General features: G+C 40.1%; 2 protein-coding genes across 9 annotated transcripts in view; one reads left to right on the top strand and one right to left on the bottom strand.

The window, feature by feature from the left end:
• Nucleotides 1-21,057, bottom strand: part of FRMD5 (FERM domain containing 5) — a 271,287-nt gene that overhangs the window by 104,667 nt on the left and 145,563 nt on the right. The window contains exon 1 of one of the 8 annotated variants that reach the window (XM_033108815.1): nucleotides 15,117-15,186. The exons of the other annotated variants lie outside the window; for them this stretch is intronic. The gene's annotated coding sequence lies outside the window, so the exon portion shown is untranslated. Of the gene's footprint in view, nucleotides 1-15,116; nucleotides 15,187-21,057 lie in introns of those variants that run through there. 8 annotated transcript variants of the gene reach the window in all.
• On the top strand, nucleotides 6,605-7,634 carry LOC117023719 (prohibitin). Its single transcript, XM_033108816.1, has one exon. The coding sequence runs from the start codon at nucleotides 6,664-6,666 to the stop codon at nucleotides 7,480-7,482; it is 819 nt and encodes a 272-aa protein (XP_032964707.1). The 5' UTR covers nucleotides 6,605-6,663; the 3' UTR covers nucleotides 7,483-7,634.

Raw genomic sequence — 21,057 nt, 5'->3', positions numbered from 1 at the left:
ATGGATGAGAGTTCCTGTTGCTTCTCATCCTCTCCGATTAGGATCTGGTCACCCAGTTCCTCTTGGGGGTCTGCCTTTTAAAGAACAGAGTGCTCTGGTATATTTCAAAATGGTTCCTTTTCCCTTCTTCCTGCGAGAAGGGCAAAGGGATTTTCTCTGATATTTACTGTGGGAACCTAGAGGAACTCCTGGTGGCAAATCTCACAATCCCGTGAGGGGCTTACCATGACGAGGTCCCCTGGAGCTTTAAGCTCTCAGAGGTGTTCTCATGGAGCCTCCAGCAATTCAACAATAACAGTTCGGGTTTTCCTATCTCGACACCGGTTCCCTTAGCAATTTCCATTCAGTTGCTTGTGAGTCTTTGTTCTAACGAGCCGTGGCTCCTGTATTCACCTACCTCTCCAATCTTGGGGCAGGTGGTCTGCTCTCTGTTCTCTCCTCTCTTTGGGATCCAAGAAGAGTTGTCGATTTTTCAGTCTGTTCAGCTTTTTACTTGTTAGGAAAGAGGGGCAACTTCCAAGGTCCTTACACGTGGCATAGGACTCCAGAAGTCTCCCGACGTGATTGTTTTAATGTATTGTGTAGCCAGAGTTTGAGAGCCAGTGTTGTAAATTTTTGTTTCTCCTGGTGTTCTACATCATCTGATAACTTGTTAAAAATACAGACTCTCAGGCTCCACTGTGAATCTACTGAAACCAGAAACCACTTTTTTAACAAGATCCTCAGCTAATTCATTTGCACATCTAAGTTTGAGAATCACTGCTCTGGAACAGTATTGTCAACCATGGTTATACATTAGAATCATGTGGGGAGCTTCAAACACAAGGACACATTCATCAGTATTTCTTTAAAGCTGCCAATGGTTCCAAAGTGGGGCCGATGTAAGAACCACCGAACCAGAATGTACAAACCCAAACAAGCACTGCTCGGATATGCTCTGGTCATGATTGGTAGAAGGAAACAAAGGAGGATTGAGCCCCTACTTTCAGGGGAGAGACCCAGGGACCTGCCTTACCAGAAGAATGCTGCTGGCACCAGAAGAAAAATGATCCTATGATAATACAGGCCAGAGGGTAACTCTCAAGTGTTATCTGGTTTCCCCCAGAGCAGAACACTCTAACGGCTGTGCTTCACAGAATCTTTGCTCTAAGTCTCTAAAACCAAGCTTCACTGTTGTCCTTATTTTCTGCCCATTCTTCTCCGCAACCCCATACCACTCTTGAGATTTCTTAAGAAAACATATTTCTGGTTCTGGGAAAGGAGAATGGATCAAGATCAATAGCAATTCTTATTGCAGTAAGGCTGTAAAGGACACAATTCCTTCCAACTCATTCTCGTGGTTCATCACATTCCCTCCTGTGCCTGACAATACCCTAGGATGCCAGAACTGCCCAGAGAACCTAGTCTTTCTCCATATGAGAAACTGTCTCTTTGACTATTGTCTCCCTTCCCCTGAGTTTTCTTGATGTAGCATTGCTGCCAAAATGAGTGACTTTTCCCCCTGGACTTGATTTCTAGAGATGAGTCTTTACATTGTTGAAATCTAACAGTGACAGTTTTCTCCCTATATCTAGAAGATGCTTGCCAATGATGACAAGAAAATATATCCCCTCTATCTCCACTCTTCACAGAAAAAACAGAATGGTCACACATCATGCAAGAAACAATTTTAGTCTATTTGACTTCTGTTGGTTTCAAATTACAACAAAAAAGATAAATTTTCAAGCTTCTTGAGATTGAGACCTCCCAACTCCTCTGGTATGTCTTTGAAAAATTACCTATCTTTAGTGTGAGGTATTTCCACCATCACACTGGAGAAACTTTATTGGATAATGGGATTAGCATAGTTACATTTCCTCAACTGGTTCAATATGGAAACTCCTGTACTTTCTTCACTGATTCATCAAGGAAAAGAGAGTCACAGCTGCTTACTGGTGGTAAAGGATCTTAAGCTTTGTTCTTTTCTCTACAAAATGAGACTATCTCATAGTGTCAACCACAAAAGACTATCTCCTTTTTAGTTCTGTTGTCAAGATTAAATGAGATAATGGATGTACAAGTGACTGTAAGTTGCAAAGTGCTCTATATGATTTAGATATACTTATTATTAGTTGGTTGAAGTGAATGATGCTTCCTAGAAGATGAGTAAAGAAATAATTTCCAGAACGCAGTGAAGGTATCGAAGGACAGAGTTCTCTGATGGCAAATCTCCATAAAGGTGAACAGCGATCTATTTCTAGTTTCTTGTTAAAAGTTAGAGGCAACACTACACACTACCTCTGACAATTAATTAGTTTCAAACAAACAGACGGATCAGAGGCAATGAAAATGTGATCCAACTTGGTGAGGGGGGTGTCATCACCATTATGCTCTGTAGCTCACTCACTGTAAGTGCAACCCCCCAAATCCCACTGCCATTAGCACTGGCAGACACTACAGCGTGCACACTAAAGGGAAAACAAGGGGTGCTCTTTTAGATCTAATTATGGCTAGCCAGGGGTTTCTATCTGTGGGAGCACAGCTGCTTCCTACCAGGAAACTGATGAAATGAGCTTGAGAGGAGGGCTCCTTTTAGCACCAGGGAAGTTTGCCTATGATTTGAATAAAAGACTGTTTGCACTCCCAAAGTTCTGCCCTGCTGTGAGATAAGCAGGCCTATTTCTATCCAGCTGCTCTTCGCCATGCAAGATGACTTCACTATCTAGAACACAGATAATCTCTGTGGATAACCTGCTGGCAACCAGGCACCAAAACGTCTGGGAAAGAAAAAAAAAAAGAGCTGGAGTCATCAAATGCTGGAGATAGGAAATACACAATAGTTCCATTTTTCGGCTGTTAGCTCTGTTTCTTCTCTCTTCACAACTTGCTTTTAAACAAATCCCAAGTTCTTTTCCTTGGACAACTGACTAAAAGTGAAGTTGAGAACATTATTGAGAGAGAGAGAGAGAGAGATGAGTTAAGTAATGTCGTATTGTTCCAAGACTCAGTTCTTGGTTCTATTTTTCCAAAACTTATTCCCTTGGTAATATTGCCAAGTCTCAGAGCATTAAATGCCATTTATATATAGGCCCCTAATTTTTAATCTTCAGCCCAAATCTTTATCTCAAACTCCAGAATACAGTGCAGCCTGCCTGACAGCTCCATGCCTTTTTGCCATTTTTTGTTTTGAAATAATTTCAGATTTACAGAAATGTTGCAATAGTAGTTAAGAACTCCTGTATTCCCTTCACTTACATTCCCCAATTGTTAATATTTTCCCGTATTTAATCATGCTTATTAAGGAGATGGGCCACAGTAGCACATCAAGGATTGATAATGATTCAGAGAGTGAATAAGAATCAATGAAGTGATCATTAAATTTGGGGGCGGAATATTTGTAGGAGTGGGAAAGAAATCTTAAAGATGGGAAAAACTTTTGGCTTTCTGTAGCGTTTTTAGGTTAAAATTCACTTTTATGGAGGTTTTTTTGAGGCGTGGGGCTCCTGGAGGCTTTGGGGCTTTTGTGTACCTCTGGGAACTAATGGGAGAGACCCAAAGTACAGGCTGCAAAGAGCTTGCTGTAGGTTCCAGGTAATGATACCTTCACGTTCCTTTCTAAGTTGTTCAATTCAGTTCTTCAGGATAAGAAAGGAGATAGAAATTCAAATAACACTGACCAGGAATAAACATCATGGATTTATGATGTATCTTTCTGGAACTGAATAAATTAGGGCATAGAGGCTACCCTGAACTTCAGAGCAATTTAGAATTTTTTATTGTACTATACTGTACCATGTTGGCCATAAAGATTCATTTCAATTTAGAAGAAAACTATCCATGAAGATTGATTAGGCTATGGTTGAGGACAGATTCAATGTCTGGAATTGGCTGCATCTGTTCTGCTGAGGGAATGTTCCACCATGGTGGCATAGCTATGAACTACCAGAAACACCCACGGGGGCAGCAAGTCACCTTCTGTCCCCACCTGACACTCAGCAGAAGACCCAAGTTGTTAGAGAACACAATAAGTTTCCCAGAAATAACCAGTGACCAGAAGCTCTATACAACCACAGTAACGGCTAACTTCAGAGATGAAGCCTTGCAAGAACCTCTTCCCTAAATCAGACTCCACAAGCCATGCTGCTGACAAAGGATGGGGTATTTGAGACACAGAAAGAAAGAAAATGGGGGTAAACCAAACAGGCATACGATGGGGAAATCTTCCATTTACTTTTCATGGTGGGAAAAGGGCAGTAACTCAGTACAGGGGTTGTCTAAGTCATACTCCATTCACCTATGTTAAAACAAACAAACAAAACTTCCATGAGCACCGACCAGGTGTTAAAGCACAGTGTTGGGGTCCTAAGTGAACAAGATGAGAGTCCATGATCTCTAATACCATGTTTCCCCAAAAATAAGACCTAGCCGGACAATCAGATGTAATGTGTCTTTTGGAGCAAAAATTAATATAAGACCCAGTCTTATTTTACTATAATATAAAACCGGGTCTTATATAAGACCGGGTCCTATATTAATTTTTGCTCTGAAAGACGCATTAGAGCTGACTGTCCGACTAGGTCTTATTTTCAGGGAAACACAGTAGTAGAGCTAAAACAATATTAACTGTAATGCAAGTGAGAGAGATACAGATATCAGTGTTTAGAAGAGGTAGAGAGAGTGACAGTGGGGTCTATTATGCTTGGTGGATCAAGAAAGGAAGGAAAGAATGTTGGAGTCTTGGGCACCTAGCTAAGGATGCTTTTCCCTTCCCTTCCATAGTCTTCCTTTCCGCTCTCCTTCTTTCTTTTTGTCCTTTTTTCTTAACACTTTACATACTTGCAAATTTTAAATAAAGAATTGAAGATGATCAGAACTGTTCTCTGGAGAGATTAATCAGGTAGCACTAAAGTAATAAAGGCAACGGGAATTGTGGACAGAGCCAACAGATATTTAGGACATAGAATCAACAGCTCTAGGCAACTAACTGTTGGGGGATCAGCAAGAGCGATGAATCAAATGTGACTTGAAGAATACAGATGTCATTCAAGAATAGGGTTCCCAGGAGAGAAACAGGAGGCTTGAGAGAAACAGATGAGGTGTGATTTTGGATACACTGAAGTACTAGTGAAGCTACCTGACAAGCTGTTGGAAACGTGGGACTAAAGCCCTGGAGAGAGGTCTGGGCTGCTGAAGCTTATGGATGTGAGAGTATTCTGCGTACAAATGAGAGCTGACACCATGAAAATGGATGAGGCCAGGGAGAGAGTTTATAGGAGGGTCAAGGCAGAACCTTAGGGAATGCTTGCATACAGGATGAGAAAAAGGGCCAGATAATGAAACCACAGGCATAGTCAGAGCAAGAATCTGAGAATCAGCAGACTGTCACAGAAAATAAAGGAGGAAAGTGGCTCAGGGAGTGTGAGCTCACAATGGGAAGTGCTACACAAAGGTCAAAGAGGGTGGGACTTGAGGAAATGTTGGTGGGGCCTCAAGGAACAGTTTTACTAGACTTCTTAAGATCACAAATTGGGTTTCAAGCTCAAGGGTTAAAGAGGGAACAATTGGGTTAATTAATATTTGTGGGCAGCTGTCTTTACTGCTTGCCTCTTCTTTTTGCTTCTTTAACTCACCATCTGTCCACTTTCACTGCTATGCACAAGTTTCTAAAGCCTTTTCATTTTAAGGATTCAACAGATACTGACAAATATAATGAATAAGTCCCTCTAGGAATCCCCAGGCTCCTAAAAGGGTTATTGCTTATCTAGAATTTGCTCCCCAGGCACAGATATATTGAAGAGCAATGAAATGTAGTAGTTTATTTTCATGGGCTGTAAAGTCAGACCTGGGTTTAAATCCTTGCCCCTCTACCACTTATTGGGCTGGTGCAAAAGTAATTGCGGTTTAAAGGGTTAAAAATGGCAAAAACCGCAATTACTTTTGCACCAACCTACTAGTTATGTGATTTCAATAGCATCTACTGCAAAAAAGGATATAATAATAGTTCTCATTTCATAGAGTTGATGTGAGGACTAAATGGGATAATGTATATGGTACCTAGTATATTGTAGAGGCTTAATAAATTGTACCTCTATTATGTCACTGGAATGTTATTATCAAGGGTCACTTATTGAAATAAGTCTTTATTATTGATAGAGACAATAAGGAACACAAAAGAAGCATTTGAAATAGTTTCTGGCCTCACAAGAGTTTATAATCTCATTAGAAGAGTGAAGGCTGACATAGATGAGAAAATAAAAGAACAACACCTGACTAGTGTCAGGTGGTGTGGCAATGTCTATAAGTGAAATAGAAAACTAGGAAAAGGTGAAGATCATTGGAAATTCAACACAGAAGTGGGATTAAGATGTTTTTCATAGAACAGGGAGAGGGAGAGAGAGAGAGAAAGTAGTCCAGAGGATGAGTGAGGATGTAAATGCAGAAATGTCTATGCAGGTGTTGGAGTCCCTTATGAAATCAGCTTCCTGAATGCGGAGGATAAGTGAGGGGGAGTAACTGGACACGGACTGGTTATGCAGGATGGAGCCTGTTATTTTAACACGGCAGCAGTTCTTGGTGTTTGGTGGAGCCCGGGCTGTTGGTTGGGAAGTCCATGCAAGATTATATGGAGGTGGGATGTGGAGGTCAGACTGGAAGCAGGTGTGAGTGGGTCCAGCAGAAGGAGACATGGCTGCCAAAGTGTTTGAGTCCATTGGCAAGTTCGGCTTGGCCTTAGCCGTTGCAGGAGGCGTGGTGAACTCTGCCTTGTATAATGTGGACGCTGGGCACAGAGCTGTCATCTTTGACCGGTTCCGTGGAGTGCAGGACATCGTGGTAGGGGAAGGGACTCACTTTCTCATCCCTTGGGTACAGAAACCAATTATCTTTGACTGCCGCTCTCGACCACGGAATGTGCCAGTAATCACTGGTAGCAAAGATTTACAGAATGTCAACATCACCCTGCGCATACTTTTCCGGCCGGTCACTAGCCAGCTTCCCCGCATCTTCACCAGCATCGGAGAGGACTATGACGAGCGAGTGCTGCCCTCTATCACGACGGAGATCCTCAAGTCGGTGGTGGCTCGCTTTGATGCTGGAGAACTCATCACCCAGAGAGAGCTGGTTTCCAGACAGGTGAGCGACGACCTTACAGAGCGAGCCGCAACCTTCGGGCTCATCCTGGATGACGTGTCCTTGACGCATCTGACCTTCGGGAAGGAGTTCACAGAAGCAGTAGAAGCCAAACAGGTGGCCCAGCAGGAAGCGGAGAGGGCCAGATTTGTGGTGGAAAAGGCCGAGCAGCAGAAGAAGGCGGCCATCATCTCTGCCGAGGGCGATTCCAAGGCCGCTGAGCTGATCGCCAACTCGCTTGCCACTGCAGGCGACGGCCTCATTGAGCTGCGCAAGCTGGAAGCCGCAGAGGACATTGCATACCAGCTCTCACGGTCTCGGAATATCACCTACCTGCCGGCCGGGCAGTCGGTGCTCCTCCAGCTGCCCCAGTGAGGCCTGCCCTGCTTGCACCTCCTTGGGCCATCTGGGCCACAGCCCAAGGATCCTTAACACCGCCTTCCTTCCGCCCCCACCCCAGAATCACTGTGAAATTTCATGATTGGCTTCAAGTGAAGGAAATAAAAGTAAAATCACTTCAGATCTCTAAAAAAAAAAAAAAAAAAAAAAAAAAAAAGATTATATGGAGGTGGGCAGGAAAAGCAGGTAGGGAGACAGGCTTCACATGGTGGAGTCAGGTAGGCAGAATGAAGTCTGATGCTCATGCGGAAGTCTAGAGGCCTGAAGCATTCGAAGCAGAAGACTCATTCTGGCTTGGACTTGCTCCTAACGAACCAATAGGTTTGGATCTTGAGACTTTAAATAACAGAGAGCATCAGGGGAGCAGGAGTAGAAGTGGAGTAGGCAGACATCAGCGCCACCAGAAGTATGTATATGTGCAACAGTGAATAAATGAGCGTGTGCGTGCACACTTCCAAAGTCTTCCTGGGTACCGCAGAGATTCTAAATCTTCCTAGAGACTGCAGATAGCATCTTTCTTTTGACACTTCCAGGTTTTGCAAAGTTACACATTCTAATTACATTTAGTGAGAAACCATCGTAGAATACGTGTATTTAGCCACTTCAAATCTGTAGCAGAAAATAGCATTAAGTGGTAAGTTTCCTTACCAAATTAAATAAGGCTAACCAGTCTATTCACAGATGAAAGAAAATGTAACACTCTTTGATATGCCTCTTTCAAATTTGGTGACCAACTTCCCAAACATCTGCACTGAAAAGATATGATGTTGACAAGTGTTAGTGGAAAAAGTTACAGGATATGCCATAAAGTTACTCACTGATCTCAATTAATAGGATGTACACTTGCAGGGTATATAAATTAATCTGGGTTGAACATAATCTTTTGGGTTTACCTAAAACACTATTGGTTACTGGCAAGTTATTGTGTTTTTCAAAAGTTCATTCTCAAATGAAAAAGCACCCATTAATATTTAAAAGTCAATTTGTTTTGCAAGAGTTTGCATTTACAACTTTTAAACTTTTCTCAAATACCTGAAGTCAAGATGATCATTCTGGCAATAAGTTATGAAAAAGGTATAATCCTAAAGAAATAAGTTAATCAGTAACTTATTTTCTCATAGATTTAATGATTAAGTAATGGTTAGATTCTGCAGACCAGTCGTGAACATCAGCCAGTGGTGGCGATTTGTCTCCCTAGTGCCTGATATAATACCTGGCACACAGTGCTCTTTAAAAGTTTGCTGAACAAACGATTTAATGAATCTACAAATAAATGAAGTACAGGCCTATGCTGGTCTGAAAATAAATCAGTAATAAAAACTAGCATATATAAAAAATGCTTTTCGGAAAATGTGCTCTGAGTTCCAGCTTAGTTGCAAGGAACAACCTCTCCCATGATTCATCCTCTAACTTTGGTGGCCGAATGAGAATCTCTACCTCAGCTCTGAACGAAAGCTCAAATTCACCATCAGCTATCCTCGACATTTTCTCACTTCTACTGGGGAAGTCCTATAAAGAAAGTTAGAGGGGTGGAAGGAAGGGAATGATGAGAGGGTAAAGTGATGCGAGAGTCTGGGGACACATTCAACAGAGACTGTCATTAGGTTCGATCCAGCCAATCCTATCGCTACACGGTCAACACGAGCCTGATTGGAGCAGGTGAGGACAGAGACTGGAGTGGGAAGGGGTCTATCTAGGTAAGAAAGTAACTGCAGTTTTGATGGGGAGAAAAAATCCCACGCAGCATTAGCCTGAGGGAAGAAGTCTTCTGGAGGAATCCCATCTGAGGCTTTTTACCCACATATAAAGCACTATAGCATAGTGACTGAATGCAACGACCCTGGGGCCAGACGTTTTGGTTTCAAGCCCCAGTCCTCCACTTACCGTGTTTTCCTGAAAATAAGACCTACCCCGAAAATAAGCCCCAGTTAAGATCTCAGCCAGACGGATACATTTACTACGTTATGACAAGGTTCCAGAAGATGACGACATGACTGTAATTGAATAAATGCAGATTGTTGTACATGGAAAAATAAGACATCTCCTGAAAATAAGCCCTAATGGAGCAAAAACTAATATAAGACCTGATTTTATTTTCGGGAAAACTCAGTATTAGCTATATGATGTCAGATGAGGTATTTAACCTCTCTGTGTCCCTGTAAAATGGGGATAAGAATCCTTACCCCCAGGGTTGGTAGGAGGATTAAATAAGGTAACAGTGCCTGGGATATACAAGGGCTTCCTAAGGGGTAACTAAACACACATATCAAGCACCTATAAGTTGTTGATTACATGTTATTATACATGTAATGATTAAAAACATGCTCAACCTTGAAAACTTAGGCCTTCCTAAGGATTAAGTAGAGGAAAAGAAGATGGGTACTGTTTATTAAATATCAATAAAAAGCATAGTACTATCTTCAATTGTCCTGTGATTACTGTTTTCACCTCAAAAGAAAAAAATTGTGCCAAATCATCACCTAGGAATAGGAATTTAAAAAAATGGAACTATGAGGCGATCAATGAGAACCAAGCAATCTTACTGAGACTATTTTTAAGAGTGTTTTCTTCTGATGACCAGGAAGAATATAAAATCTTTTTTGGACAGTGCTGCCCTGAGAACAACTATTCAAAATGGGTTCCATTAAGAATACATCTCATTTCACTAAGTGAAATAGGTCAGCCTTTCTAATTTCAGAAGTGTCTTTGCCCAGCCCAATGACAAACGTCATTTGGACCCGTGGTGTACAATTTGCAATAATTTTTGAGACCCAAACTTCAGCGTTGGGCTGCCAACTCTACACGCTTCCTTTCATTGTTTGCCATCACTAGGGGAAAATGTTTGTCACATGAAAACGGTTACGTCACAGTGAAGGGCTGTGTACTTCGGAATGGCTTGCCTTTGCCCAGGATTCAAGGATCAGAGTAGCTTTCATTTCCTCCTTCAGTGCACGATCCTTTTAAGTAAATGAAAGATTGATCTATATGTGCACTATTCTTATTATCTTGCTAGAGCACAGAGTAAGGTTTAGAATACAATATTCAGGTCCAGGGAGTGCCTAGATATGGAGAAAATCCCTGTTTACAGAGAGTCTCTAATGGAAAAGACTAAACACTTTGGTTTCCCACCAGTTCATAGGACCCAAAAAAGCACTGCTCTCTTTTGCCTCAAAACCAAGCTGCTTATCAGTTATTCAATTATGCTAACAGTCCTCCCAGTTCTCTCATCTGCTACAGAGCAATTTCATTAAATAGCAACATCTGCAAGTCCTGAGTAGTGACAAAATGTGGCAGATCTGGTCACAGAGTGGGAAACCACTAAAAATCACTAAAACTACTTAGAACATTTAGATCAACAGAACCAAGCAATGTAGCAGAAAATTGTTATGCCAATGAAGCATTTTATCAAGAAACTATCATAATCCTTATTATGTAGTTAATATTTTTACATGCAGAAAAATGTATTTCTTCATTATACCCTGAAATAGGTGATAAAGACACAACAAGGTATTACGGACACTGCACAGGCCCTAAAGTGTAAAGACTTGGGTTCAAGTGTAGCTCCATTATTTATAAACTGGGTGGCCTTGGAAAGCAAGGGATAATACCTGCTCTATCTACTTCACAGGATTTTTGAGAATCAAACGAGGTCATATATCAGCAAGTATTTTGTAAACTGTTAAGGCCTTTCAGATTCTACTCTATTATCATGATTACATTTTTTTTTAAAAGTGTGTTTTTCCAGAACCCATCAGCTCCAAGCTAAGTAGTTGTTTCAATCTAGTCGTGGAGGGTGCAGCTCGCAGTGGCCCACATGGGGGTCGAACCGGCAACCTTGTTAGGAGCACCACGCTCTAAACAACTGAGCTAACTGGCTGCCCCTCATGGCTACATTTGACCACTTATTTCATTTATTAATCAGTGTGGATCATAAATAGGGTATACTATAAATCAATTAGCACATGCAGATTTGGGCAAGTCACTCATAATAGCATGAAGACCTGGGGACGTTAAATAGCTTTCAAAGCCTGCTGCAGTCTCCAGCTCCCAGTGTCTCGGAAAGGCCAAATATTCATCCATTTTTGTGTATAAGGAAAGAGCAGTAAGAAAATGGAACCCTGCCCATATCTATTAGCATTTAAATCAATATTTTATCTGAGAACATATTAGGTGGCAGGATTATTTAAGTTAATGTTATCTACTTGAACTATCTATTCAAAGCACAGGCTGCCATCCAAGTATTTAATATATGGTTTAGATCAAGATATGAGACTTTGTGGCTTAATGGAAATAAACTTCAAAAGGCACGTTTCACGAAAGTTAATACAAATGGAATATATAAATATATCATTGTTGTCACAAAGGAACAGTTAAGCAGTAAACACAGATCTGCTTGTACCATGTCTCAGTGGGATTAAATATTAAACATGGGGAGGGTCAACTCCTCCAATAAGGTGTGGAGCGACCCTTAATGGCTATCTGTATAAAGTGATGAGGAACAGTTTGATTAAGGTGAGGCATGTGGGTAATTACTCTCAGCAAGAAAATCTGATAGGATCTATGCATATGGAGCCTTGAAAAGAAAGAATACCACCTTGGGGCATAATCATGAAAAATGTTCTGTCACTAACTTCTTTTTTTTTGGTATTTTTTTTTATTATTAGTTTCAGATGTACAAAACAATGTAATAGTTAGACATTTATCATGTATGTCCCTCACACAGTGATAACTCCCTCCCCCAATCTACTACCCCTCTGGATGTCACTAACTTCTTAAACCATGCACTTAAGACCAAGCCCACAGCACGCGAGTCAGAGGCTGCGCCCCTAAGGATCCTAGTCTGACTATAAAGGATGAGACAACGTACACAGCGTGAGAGGAGAAAGCCCTGGCTTCTACAGCCCGAATCCTTTCCTTTCCTCTTCTTTTATCTCGTATGGTTCAATAGTCTTTTGCCCTATAAATCCCAAGCCAGCACTGTCCCTTCATTCCCCCATGTTTTGTTCTTATTGACATAGACAATTTATTCCAGGGATATAATTTTCGGTGAAGTAAGACAGTTAAGAGGCAGAGAGATGGCTAATAGTTGATGTGGATATACATTTCTAATGCATCTATGCTTGTCTATTTTTTCTCTAACAGGCCATATTTCATCCAACTTTATAAACTGTAGAGCTGACATTCTGATTAGCACAGTGAGTGCACACAGCAATTATCTAGTAAATGCTTACTGATGACGCTCTAACACCACCATCCAAGATGCCCTGGACAAGAAAAATCTATGCTACTTTAAAGGCATTAGAAGAAGCGTTTTTATAACCAGAAAAGCTAGCCAAAATAGCTCTGTATCTTACTAAGAAAAAAAAGGAACAAACATAATCCTTGCCAGAGTGTCTAATACCAAATATTTGCCACCTAATTTTTTTTTTGCTTTCTAAATGTTTCATGTAAGTTATCATTATAAGCAGATTATAAACCCTTTCAGTGAAAGGAATATATTTCTCTGGTATTTTCAAGGGCACCTAGAATTTGAATTAGGCAAAAGAAAAGACTGCCAATTATTTAAAGAAATAAAACGAATATATATTTTCTTTGGATGAAGCTAGTAATCTATATAAAAATCCTTATTTCATTAAGAGTCTTTTAACCAACCAACATATGAATATATATATACACACACACACACACACACACACACATATATATTCAATATATAGTATATCATCTTTTTAAATTAAAGTTTATTGGGGTGACAATGGTTAGTAAAGTTACATAGATTTCCGGTTTATGATTCTCTAATCTATAAATCACACTGTGTGCTCACCACCCAGGGTCAGTTCTCCTTCCATCACCATATATTTGAATATTACAACGTATCTTAATAACACCACTTTACACCTGTTTAGTGCTGTTTCTTTTAAAGCTCTTTCATCTTTACTATCACCTCACTCTTCCCTCACACCAGTGTAAGAGCAGCGTAGGTACAATGCCCTCAATTTACAGAAGAGAAATGGAGACACTAAGAAGTTGTGTCTGCATCTATTCAACAAGCCAGGCACTTTTCTGGGCACCATGTTTATAGTGATGAACAAGACAAAGTTCCTGCACTTACGGAGCTTACTCAGTGGTGTGTTTGTAAATACTTAACAGCTGGTCTCTGAGTGTAGGTTCACCATGAGTGTATGAATTAGTATTTTCCTTTAACAAATCAGATAAAAGTAAAATAACAAAGCCACATGTTGGAACTCTATATGAGTGACTTCTCAGTAATATGAGTGACTTCTTTGCTAAGTTCATAGTTTTCAAATATTAGAAGAGTATTTTCTCAGCTTTTTCTGTGCATGCACAACAGCCATAGACAATGAATTACTAACATTTTCTCCATCACTTTAAGTTTAGACAATCAACAAAACAATAAATCAAACTCTGATTTGTAGTGTTTGCTGATTTCTGTACTGTAAATACTCCTCCCGTGACCAATTTTATGCTAATCACAAATGATGAGTTTTGAGTGTTTATTATGTTGTTCATATAACTTAATTTTACATTTACATAATTTAATTTTTAATAATTTGAGTTTTTTACCAACTCACAAAAGGAAACAACCCAAAATGTCCATCAAAGAATGAATGGATAAATATGGTATATATACACAATGGAATTATTTAGCCTTAAAAAGGAATGAAATTCTGATACATGTTACAGCACAGATAAACCTTGAAAACATTATGCTATGTGAAATAAACCAGACACAAAAGGACAAGTATTGTATGATTCCATGAGGTACCTAGAGTAGTCAAATTCATAGCAACAGAAAGTAGATTATCAGTTACCAGGGGCTCAGGGGAGAGGAGAAGGGAAATTATTGTTTAATGGATACAGAGTTCCAGTTGGAGATGATGGAAAGGTTCTGTAGATGGATTGTGTTGATGGTTGCACAACAATGTGAATGTACTTAATGACACTCAAGTGTAGACTTAAAAATCGTTAAAATTATAAACGTTATGTTATGTGTATTTTAACATAATAAGAGAGCAGGAAATAAAATGGAATATTCTGATACTTGGATAATTATTTCCAAAGCTCACAATACTACCGAAAATTTAACAATCAGATTTTGTGAGCCAGAACATACTGGCTCCAGCACCCCGATGAGTTTACCTTCCAATAGGGAGGGGGTTAAGAGAGACTTGCTCAGGGTCTCTTGCTCAGAAATGAGACAGCCAGTCCTGACTCTAGATCCTCTGAGGAGTCTAGTACTATTTCCAGAGCAGTATACTCTTTTCCATATAAGCAAGCAACTATCAAATTAATGTCACAAAGTTATGAGGTGTCCATGTTTGTTAAAGAATGGCAGCAGGGGGATCACAGAAATGACTCTAAGAGGTTAAGCTTCATGAAGATGATACGTTTGGAATAAAGGAATGGGGCAAGTTTTAGAGAGAAGATGGGAGAGTGGAGTAGGAAGTTAGAGGCCCAGTATTATGGCTAGACCTGTAGATATGCAGGAATGTTGTAGAAGGGAGACACAAAAAGCCCCCTTCTTTGGGCCTCACCAGTTATGCCCACTCCTACGTTGAGATCAGGGGGTCTCAGAGAGGTGTCCTTACCTTTTAAATGTAGCTATCACCTAGACAACAGATATCCAAGGATATCTTCATCTTCCCTAAATTTCTCCAGGTTCCCCAGGTTGGAGCTTGTCAAAGGAACTGCTGCACGTGAGGCATTAGCAATGACAGCCTGACAAAGGAGCCCTAAGCTGTAATGGTAAGAAAAACATTTTATTCAGAGAAAATGGCGTGAACAAAGACTCAGAAGCAAGAGGAAGAAAGCCAAGGGCTTTGGACAGAAGACAGCTTTGCCAGGACAGGGAGGTGGCGACAGGCAGACCACTGAGATGAGAAACGTGTCTCCTTGTGAGAAAGATGCTGTTTTAGCGCAATACTTCCTGATTTACTTCTTTTTTGGAAATAAGTTCCTCCCTCGACTTTTTTTTTAAACATCTAGGCTTAATACTGTAGAGTGAATTTTTAAAGCCTCTTTCAAAGGAAATGAGAGCTCAAGTTATTTCCTGATTGTAAGTTATGGAGCATTAATGCTTTCAAGACACCAAGGTAATACTTAGTGGATTTCTGAGAATCAGCATGATATCAAGACGACATACTTTACCTCCCTGAGCCTCATTTTCCTCACTTACAGGCCTACTTCATTTTACTGCACTTCTCTTCATTCCACTTCGCAGGTGTAAGGCAAGACCCTCCACCAGCAAAAAGATTATGACTTGCTTTATTGCACTACTTGCTTTATTGTGGGGGTCTGGAACCAAACCTGCAGGATCTCCGAGGTATGCCTATACTAGGTGGTCTAACGATGAGTGTCTTGCAGGGTTGTTGTGGGGAAAAGAAGAAAAGAATATGAAGTATATACAGCACCTAGCAATAAGTAAACATTCAGTACATTGTGACTGCTATTACCATTGTGCACGTGAACGTGTAATTGAATGAACATTTAAGTGTTACAATATACAAAACATGGTCTAGAATCTAGGTTTTGTTTCATCTTTTATTTTAAGTTATTAAATATTTCAATCATAGAGAAGATTACGGAAAAAAATAACAGATGTCTGGCAGATCATTTGTTTTAACTCAGGATTTTCAACTGTATGAAAACACCACAACTTATTCATTCCCTAAATAATACTGGCACTGAGCCTGCCTCCTGGGAGAATTAACTCTAGAGCACAGATCTATAAGTGGGGTGGCTGGTCATAGGGTATGATAATCTTTGAATCCCAAATTTGCTCTCTAGAGTGGTGTATCATTATCTTTTGTACCCAACACTATAGGAGCGTTCTCATTTATCAACACTAGATGTCAGGCATTTTAATTTTTGCCAACACTACGGGCATGAAATGGTATCTCAATGTTTTAACTTATATTTCCCTAATTATTAAAGAGATTGAGTATATCATTTCATGTGTTTTTCTTATTACAGGTTTCCCTTCAGTAAACTTCATATCTTTTGCTCATTTTTTTTTTTTTTTTTAATTAGGAAACCGGTCTTTTCCTTATTGATTACATTCTGGCTCTCAATCCTTTGCCAGTTACATGTACTACAAATATCTTCTCAAAGTCTATTACTTGCCTTTTTAACTTTATTTATAGTGAACTATAATCATCTGTAAAACAGAAATGATAACATTACCTCATATGATAAATAATATACCTGAAAGCTTTAAGTGTCAGGCACAGATTAGCTACTCAGTAAATTTGAGTTTCTTCCATTCCCCCTCACTCACAACCTGACGAAATTCGTAACTGAATAATAGACGGGTGATTAAAGGCATTTGTGCTGGATTTGAACAGATTTGGTTTTGAATCCAAACTTTACTATATTTAGCTCTGTGACCTTGGCCCACCTTGTTTAAGCTCTTTTAGCCTCAATTTCCTCATCTGTAGAAGTAGAATAACAAAACTTAACTCTCAGAGTTATTGTGAGATATAAAGTGTTTAGCCCAGGGGCAGGCAAACAGAAAGGTCTCAACATATGGTAGCTGCAATCACCATCATCATTATTAGAAGAGACACACAGTACATACAAATAACTACAATATAGAGCAAAATAGCACAAACTCTATAAGAAAAATAATAATTCAGTGCTATCGGAATGTAGAAATGAGAGTGGTAATGTCCAGTTGGGGGCCAGGGGAGCATGAGGGAGACTTCACAGAGGAAATGGTATTTGAAAGGAGCTTGCAGGAAGATTGAAATGAAGGAGAAAGACATTCTAGCAAACAAAACAGAGGCATCGAAATTATATCTTCAGTCTGCCAAAGTATGGGAACAACTGAATAAGTCAGACTCAGGAAGTGAACATTCATTTTTCAGGTTATCAGAAGATTTTCAGGTTATCAGTGCACATATTCTATGTACTAAAAGGCTAACTCGTGACTTAATTAGTATTCTGAGTATATATAGAATACATATGGAATTTTATTCCAATCGCTTTGGAATAAAATTTGGTATACAAGCATCAGCGGAAGATACCCAGAGAAAGGTATGTTAGGAAAACAGGAAATAGCACATGACTGGCATACAGCAAGCAAATAGATATATGCTAAATGAGTAACAGGCAAGGGGTCTGCTACCCTGCAGAGCCAGGTTTGAAGGCTGCTCATTTACTGTCTTTCTGAGGATTGGCAAGGTATAGTTTTCTTTCTTAAACAGGATCAGTTCTGAAATCTGACCCAGAAAAAGTACAGCTTTTTCTCATTTTGCTTATATAGGCACAGGCAATCATTGTCAGCCTAATTCTTTTCTTCTTTTCCCCTTTGAATAAAGCAAATTCCATTCAGTATGTTTTGTCTTGAACAAAGTGTGCTCACTTATTATCTACTTTTTATCTTCTTATAATTTAAAACAGCATTTGACTGTCCTAGAATAAACCAGAATATCCATTACTATAGTTTTCATGTTCTACCTAGCTTTTTTTCTTTCCAAATTTATAGCACATGTTCAATTACTTTATAAATGATTAGGCCTTACATTGTGTTCCCTTTTTATTTCAAACTTTTAAGTTTTTCCAGGACCCATCAGCTCCAAGTCAAGTAGTTGTTTCAATCTAGTTGTGGAGGGCACAGCTCACAGTGGCTCATGTGGGAATCAAACGGGTGCCCTTGTTAAGAGCACCGCGCTCTAACCAGCTGAGCTAACCGGCCATCCCACATTATTGTGTTCTTAAAAGTATAATTTATTTACTCATGAGAGAACTGACCTACGAATCTATTTTCAGATCTAGCTGAAAACTCTGTTTGTCACAACAGATAATCTGAAGTTAGGACAGTTAGTTTTTTCCTAGAAAATCCTAGGTCTGAGCACAGTGAAATGCTTTTTCTCAAACAGAAAATGGTAGGCAGTTCTGTATACAAAACCAGAAATGAACCATAGCAGCAGAGAAATTCCAATCACTGGAATACAGTGGAATTCTAAGCATTTCTAAAGGAAAAGGCTACTACTACATTTTCCTACTTTTTCCAAAGTTTATCTGCTTGTGCTGATTACCATGTGTGCACAGATGTAGCTAAAATGATCAGTATGGGACCAACAGTTCTCTTTTGTTTGCCTCTGGCATGAATAAATAAACAGTAGGTGTACTCACCACTAAATTAGCATTACAGGCTTGCAAATTCCTAAAACACAACAGAATGAAAAATAGCAAGAAGAATCCCTGGTGTTGTCAGAATGTGAGCTAAATCACCTGCATCCACACAAATCAGGACAGAAGGGACCCTCTAGTTGGCCACAGGCTGGGGACCGTGGCTCTGGGATCACGACCCAGAATTTATCTGCCCCTGAACGAGGTTAGTGCCTTCTTCTCTATAGCATGTCTCTAGAACAATAACATAACCTCAAAATGGTTAAGGTTTTATCCTTCAATAACCACTTTCTAGTTTTCACCTGCATGCACTGTAGGCATAGCATACACTACCATTTATTTATAAAATGATGATTATGTCTTTCTTTCAGAGGAAAAAACAAACCAAAACCAAAAGGCAAACACACACAAAAACAAAATCAAAATTCAGTTTAAATTATTCTCCATATGACGTGCCTCTCTTTATGTAACATGGCCATCTTTTGAAAAGAATTAAGATGCTTGTTCTTTTGCCTTTCTGAATGCATAACCTTCACCCTATCTGGCTTAAGGCATCCATCTGCTTAGGGAGAGATTATGATTTATTAGAGAAGGAATATAAATAGATGGAAGTGACATTTGGCTTTTGATATGCAAAACATTATGGAACTTTGCTGCAGTAACAAATAATCCCAAATCTCAGGGGTTTATAGTAACAAAATTGTACTTCTTACATTACAGTTTGGCTGCAGATCAGTGTCAGCTTGCCTGCTGCTTCACATGTCTTAATTCTCTGACCCAGGCTGAAGAAGTCCTGATTTTCATCATGCCACTCTCATGGCAGAAGCAATCGAGCAAGAGGGCTGGTTGGAAACCTGCACTGACTCTCAGTGCTTCTGCTCAGATGAGGCCTATATCACATCCATTTAACAAGTTATTGGCCAGAGGAAGCCACATGTCTAAAGCCCACATCAATGTGGCAAGAAGGTGTCCTCCTCTCATAGGAGGGGCTGCAAGTCACATGGCAACAGGAAAGCAGAAGGAACAATTGCAAACAATATAATCTATGACAATCACCTTGTTATGTCTTAAAAGAAGATTTTCCAAAATCCTTTATTTCTCCCTTTGTTCTATCAGACAACAAGCCTACACAAAAGGGAGTGTATAGAAGATATTCCATTCAGCTGTTACGCCACACTAGGTCTATATGGAAGGAGGAGGATATAGTGTAAGAAAAAGCCTAGTCCTTCCAGACTCTGGGGGGAGGGAGGAAGAGCAACAAAGCAGCCTTAACATCCTCAGCCTGGAGAGACATCGGTGTGTTAAATGAGGATGAAACCAAAGGCTCAGTGCCTGTGCTCTCTTCGTATCTGTGTGGAACTTGGGGACAGGATCAACTCCCAGGTGGCCTCCACCACAACGTGGGGTACAGTGAGTCAGTGTCATAGCAGAGCTGGCAGAGAGGAGCCTGAGGTTTAGTTTTCCTGAGCTCCCATAGTTCCTGTAAGGCACGGACACAGAGATTTCAAGGGGGTGAAGTGGACGGCAGATGCAGCAGAGACTCAGGGGTGGGCAAGTAGTAGAAGCCAAGGGGAGGCCCCGTCAGCTCAGGGCTACTGTGTTCTGATCAAGCAGCCTACAGTCATAAATTTCAGCCATAAATGCCAGTAGAGCAATGAGCACTCGGGTGGATGAAGGACACTGCCCCTGAGACCCACAGGCAGACTGGCCCTCACTTATGACACCATCACTTATGACATGATCTCAAGGGAATGTTTGAATTATTGCGCAAATTGGTTATTTAGGTAATTTGTCTCCCCTGCTAATGAGTGGGTAGGAGCTCAGGCGGAAGGCCATTAAGACACTGTCAAAATAAACTACATTTTCTCTGTGGAAGGCTCAAAGAAATCGACTGAACCACTTCTTTTTGGTGCATCACTAAATCTGCAGCCCCAATACAGTGCCTGATATAAGTAGGTATTCAGTAAATATTCACTGTATGAAGGAATCAGTGAGAGACCGTAAATGAGAGGAAATTATCAACTGGTAAGGCTATCATAGAGGTACCAGGCAGATTGAACTAAGAAGACCATGCCAGTTTCTTTTTGGTACACAGCCAACACTGTGCCCACTTGTCTCCTAAAACAAGCTTGTAATTTTTATGAAATGGCTCCTGACACCATATTTAACTTACATTTGGTTCCCTGATTAAATATGAATAGCTGTGCAGGATTTCAACCTTGCAGTCACAATAGGAAAACAGTAAGTATTATGGAACCAGAATGGGTGATGTCTGAACCAATTAACTAACTTTGGCAGTTAGTGGCAACTTGATCTTACCTGTCTCAAGATAACTTCAGGTGGAGACACTGAACATATAGGCATTGCAGTGGATAGGATCCGTAAACAGAACATCAC

Source organism: Rhinolophus ferrumequinum, chromosome 6 (genome assembly GCF_004115265.2).
Source record: "Rhinolophus ferrumequinum isolate MPI-CBG mRhiFer1 chromosome 6, mRhiFer1_v1.p, whole genome shotgun sequence".
Lineage (NCBI taxonomy): Eukaryota > Metazoa > Chordata > Mammalia > Chiroptera > Rhinolophidae > Rhinolophus > Rhinolophus ferrumequinum.
This window is presented reverse-complemented; position numbering and strand designations above follow the sequence as displayed.

What these genes read in the sequence shown, in the direction of transcription:
- LOC117023719 (XM_033108816.1), top strand. Translation starts at nt 6,664, where the DNA reads ATGGCTGCCAAAGTGTTTGAGTCCATTGGCAAGTTCGGCTTGGCCTTA.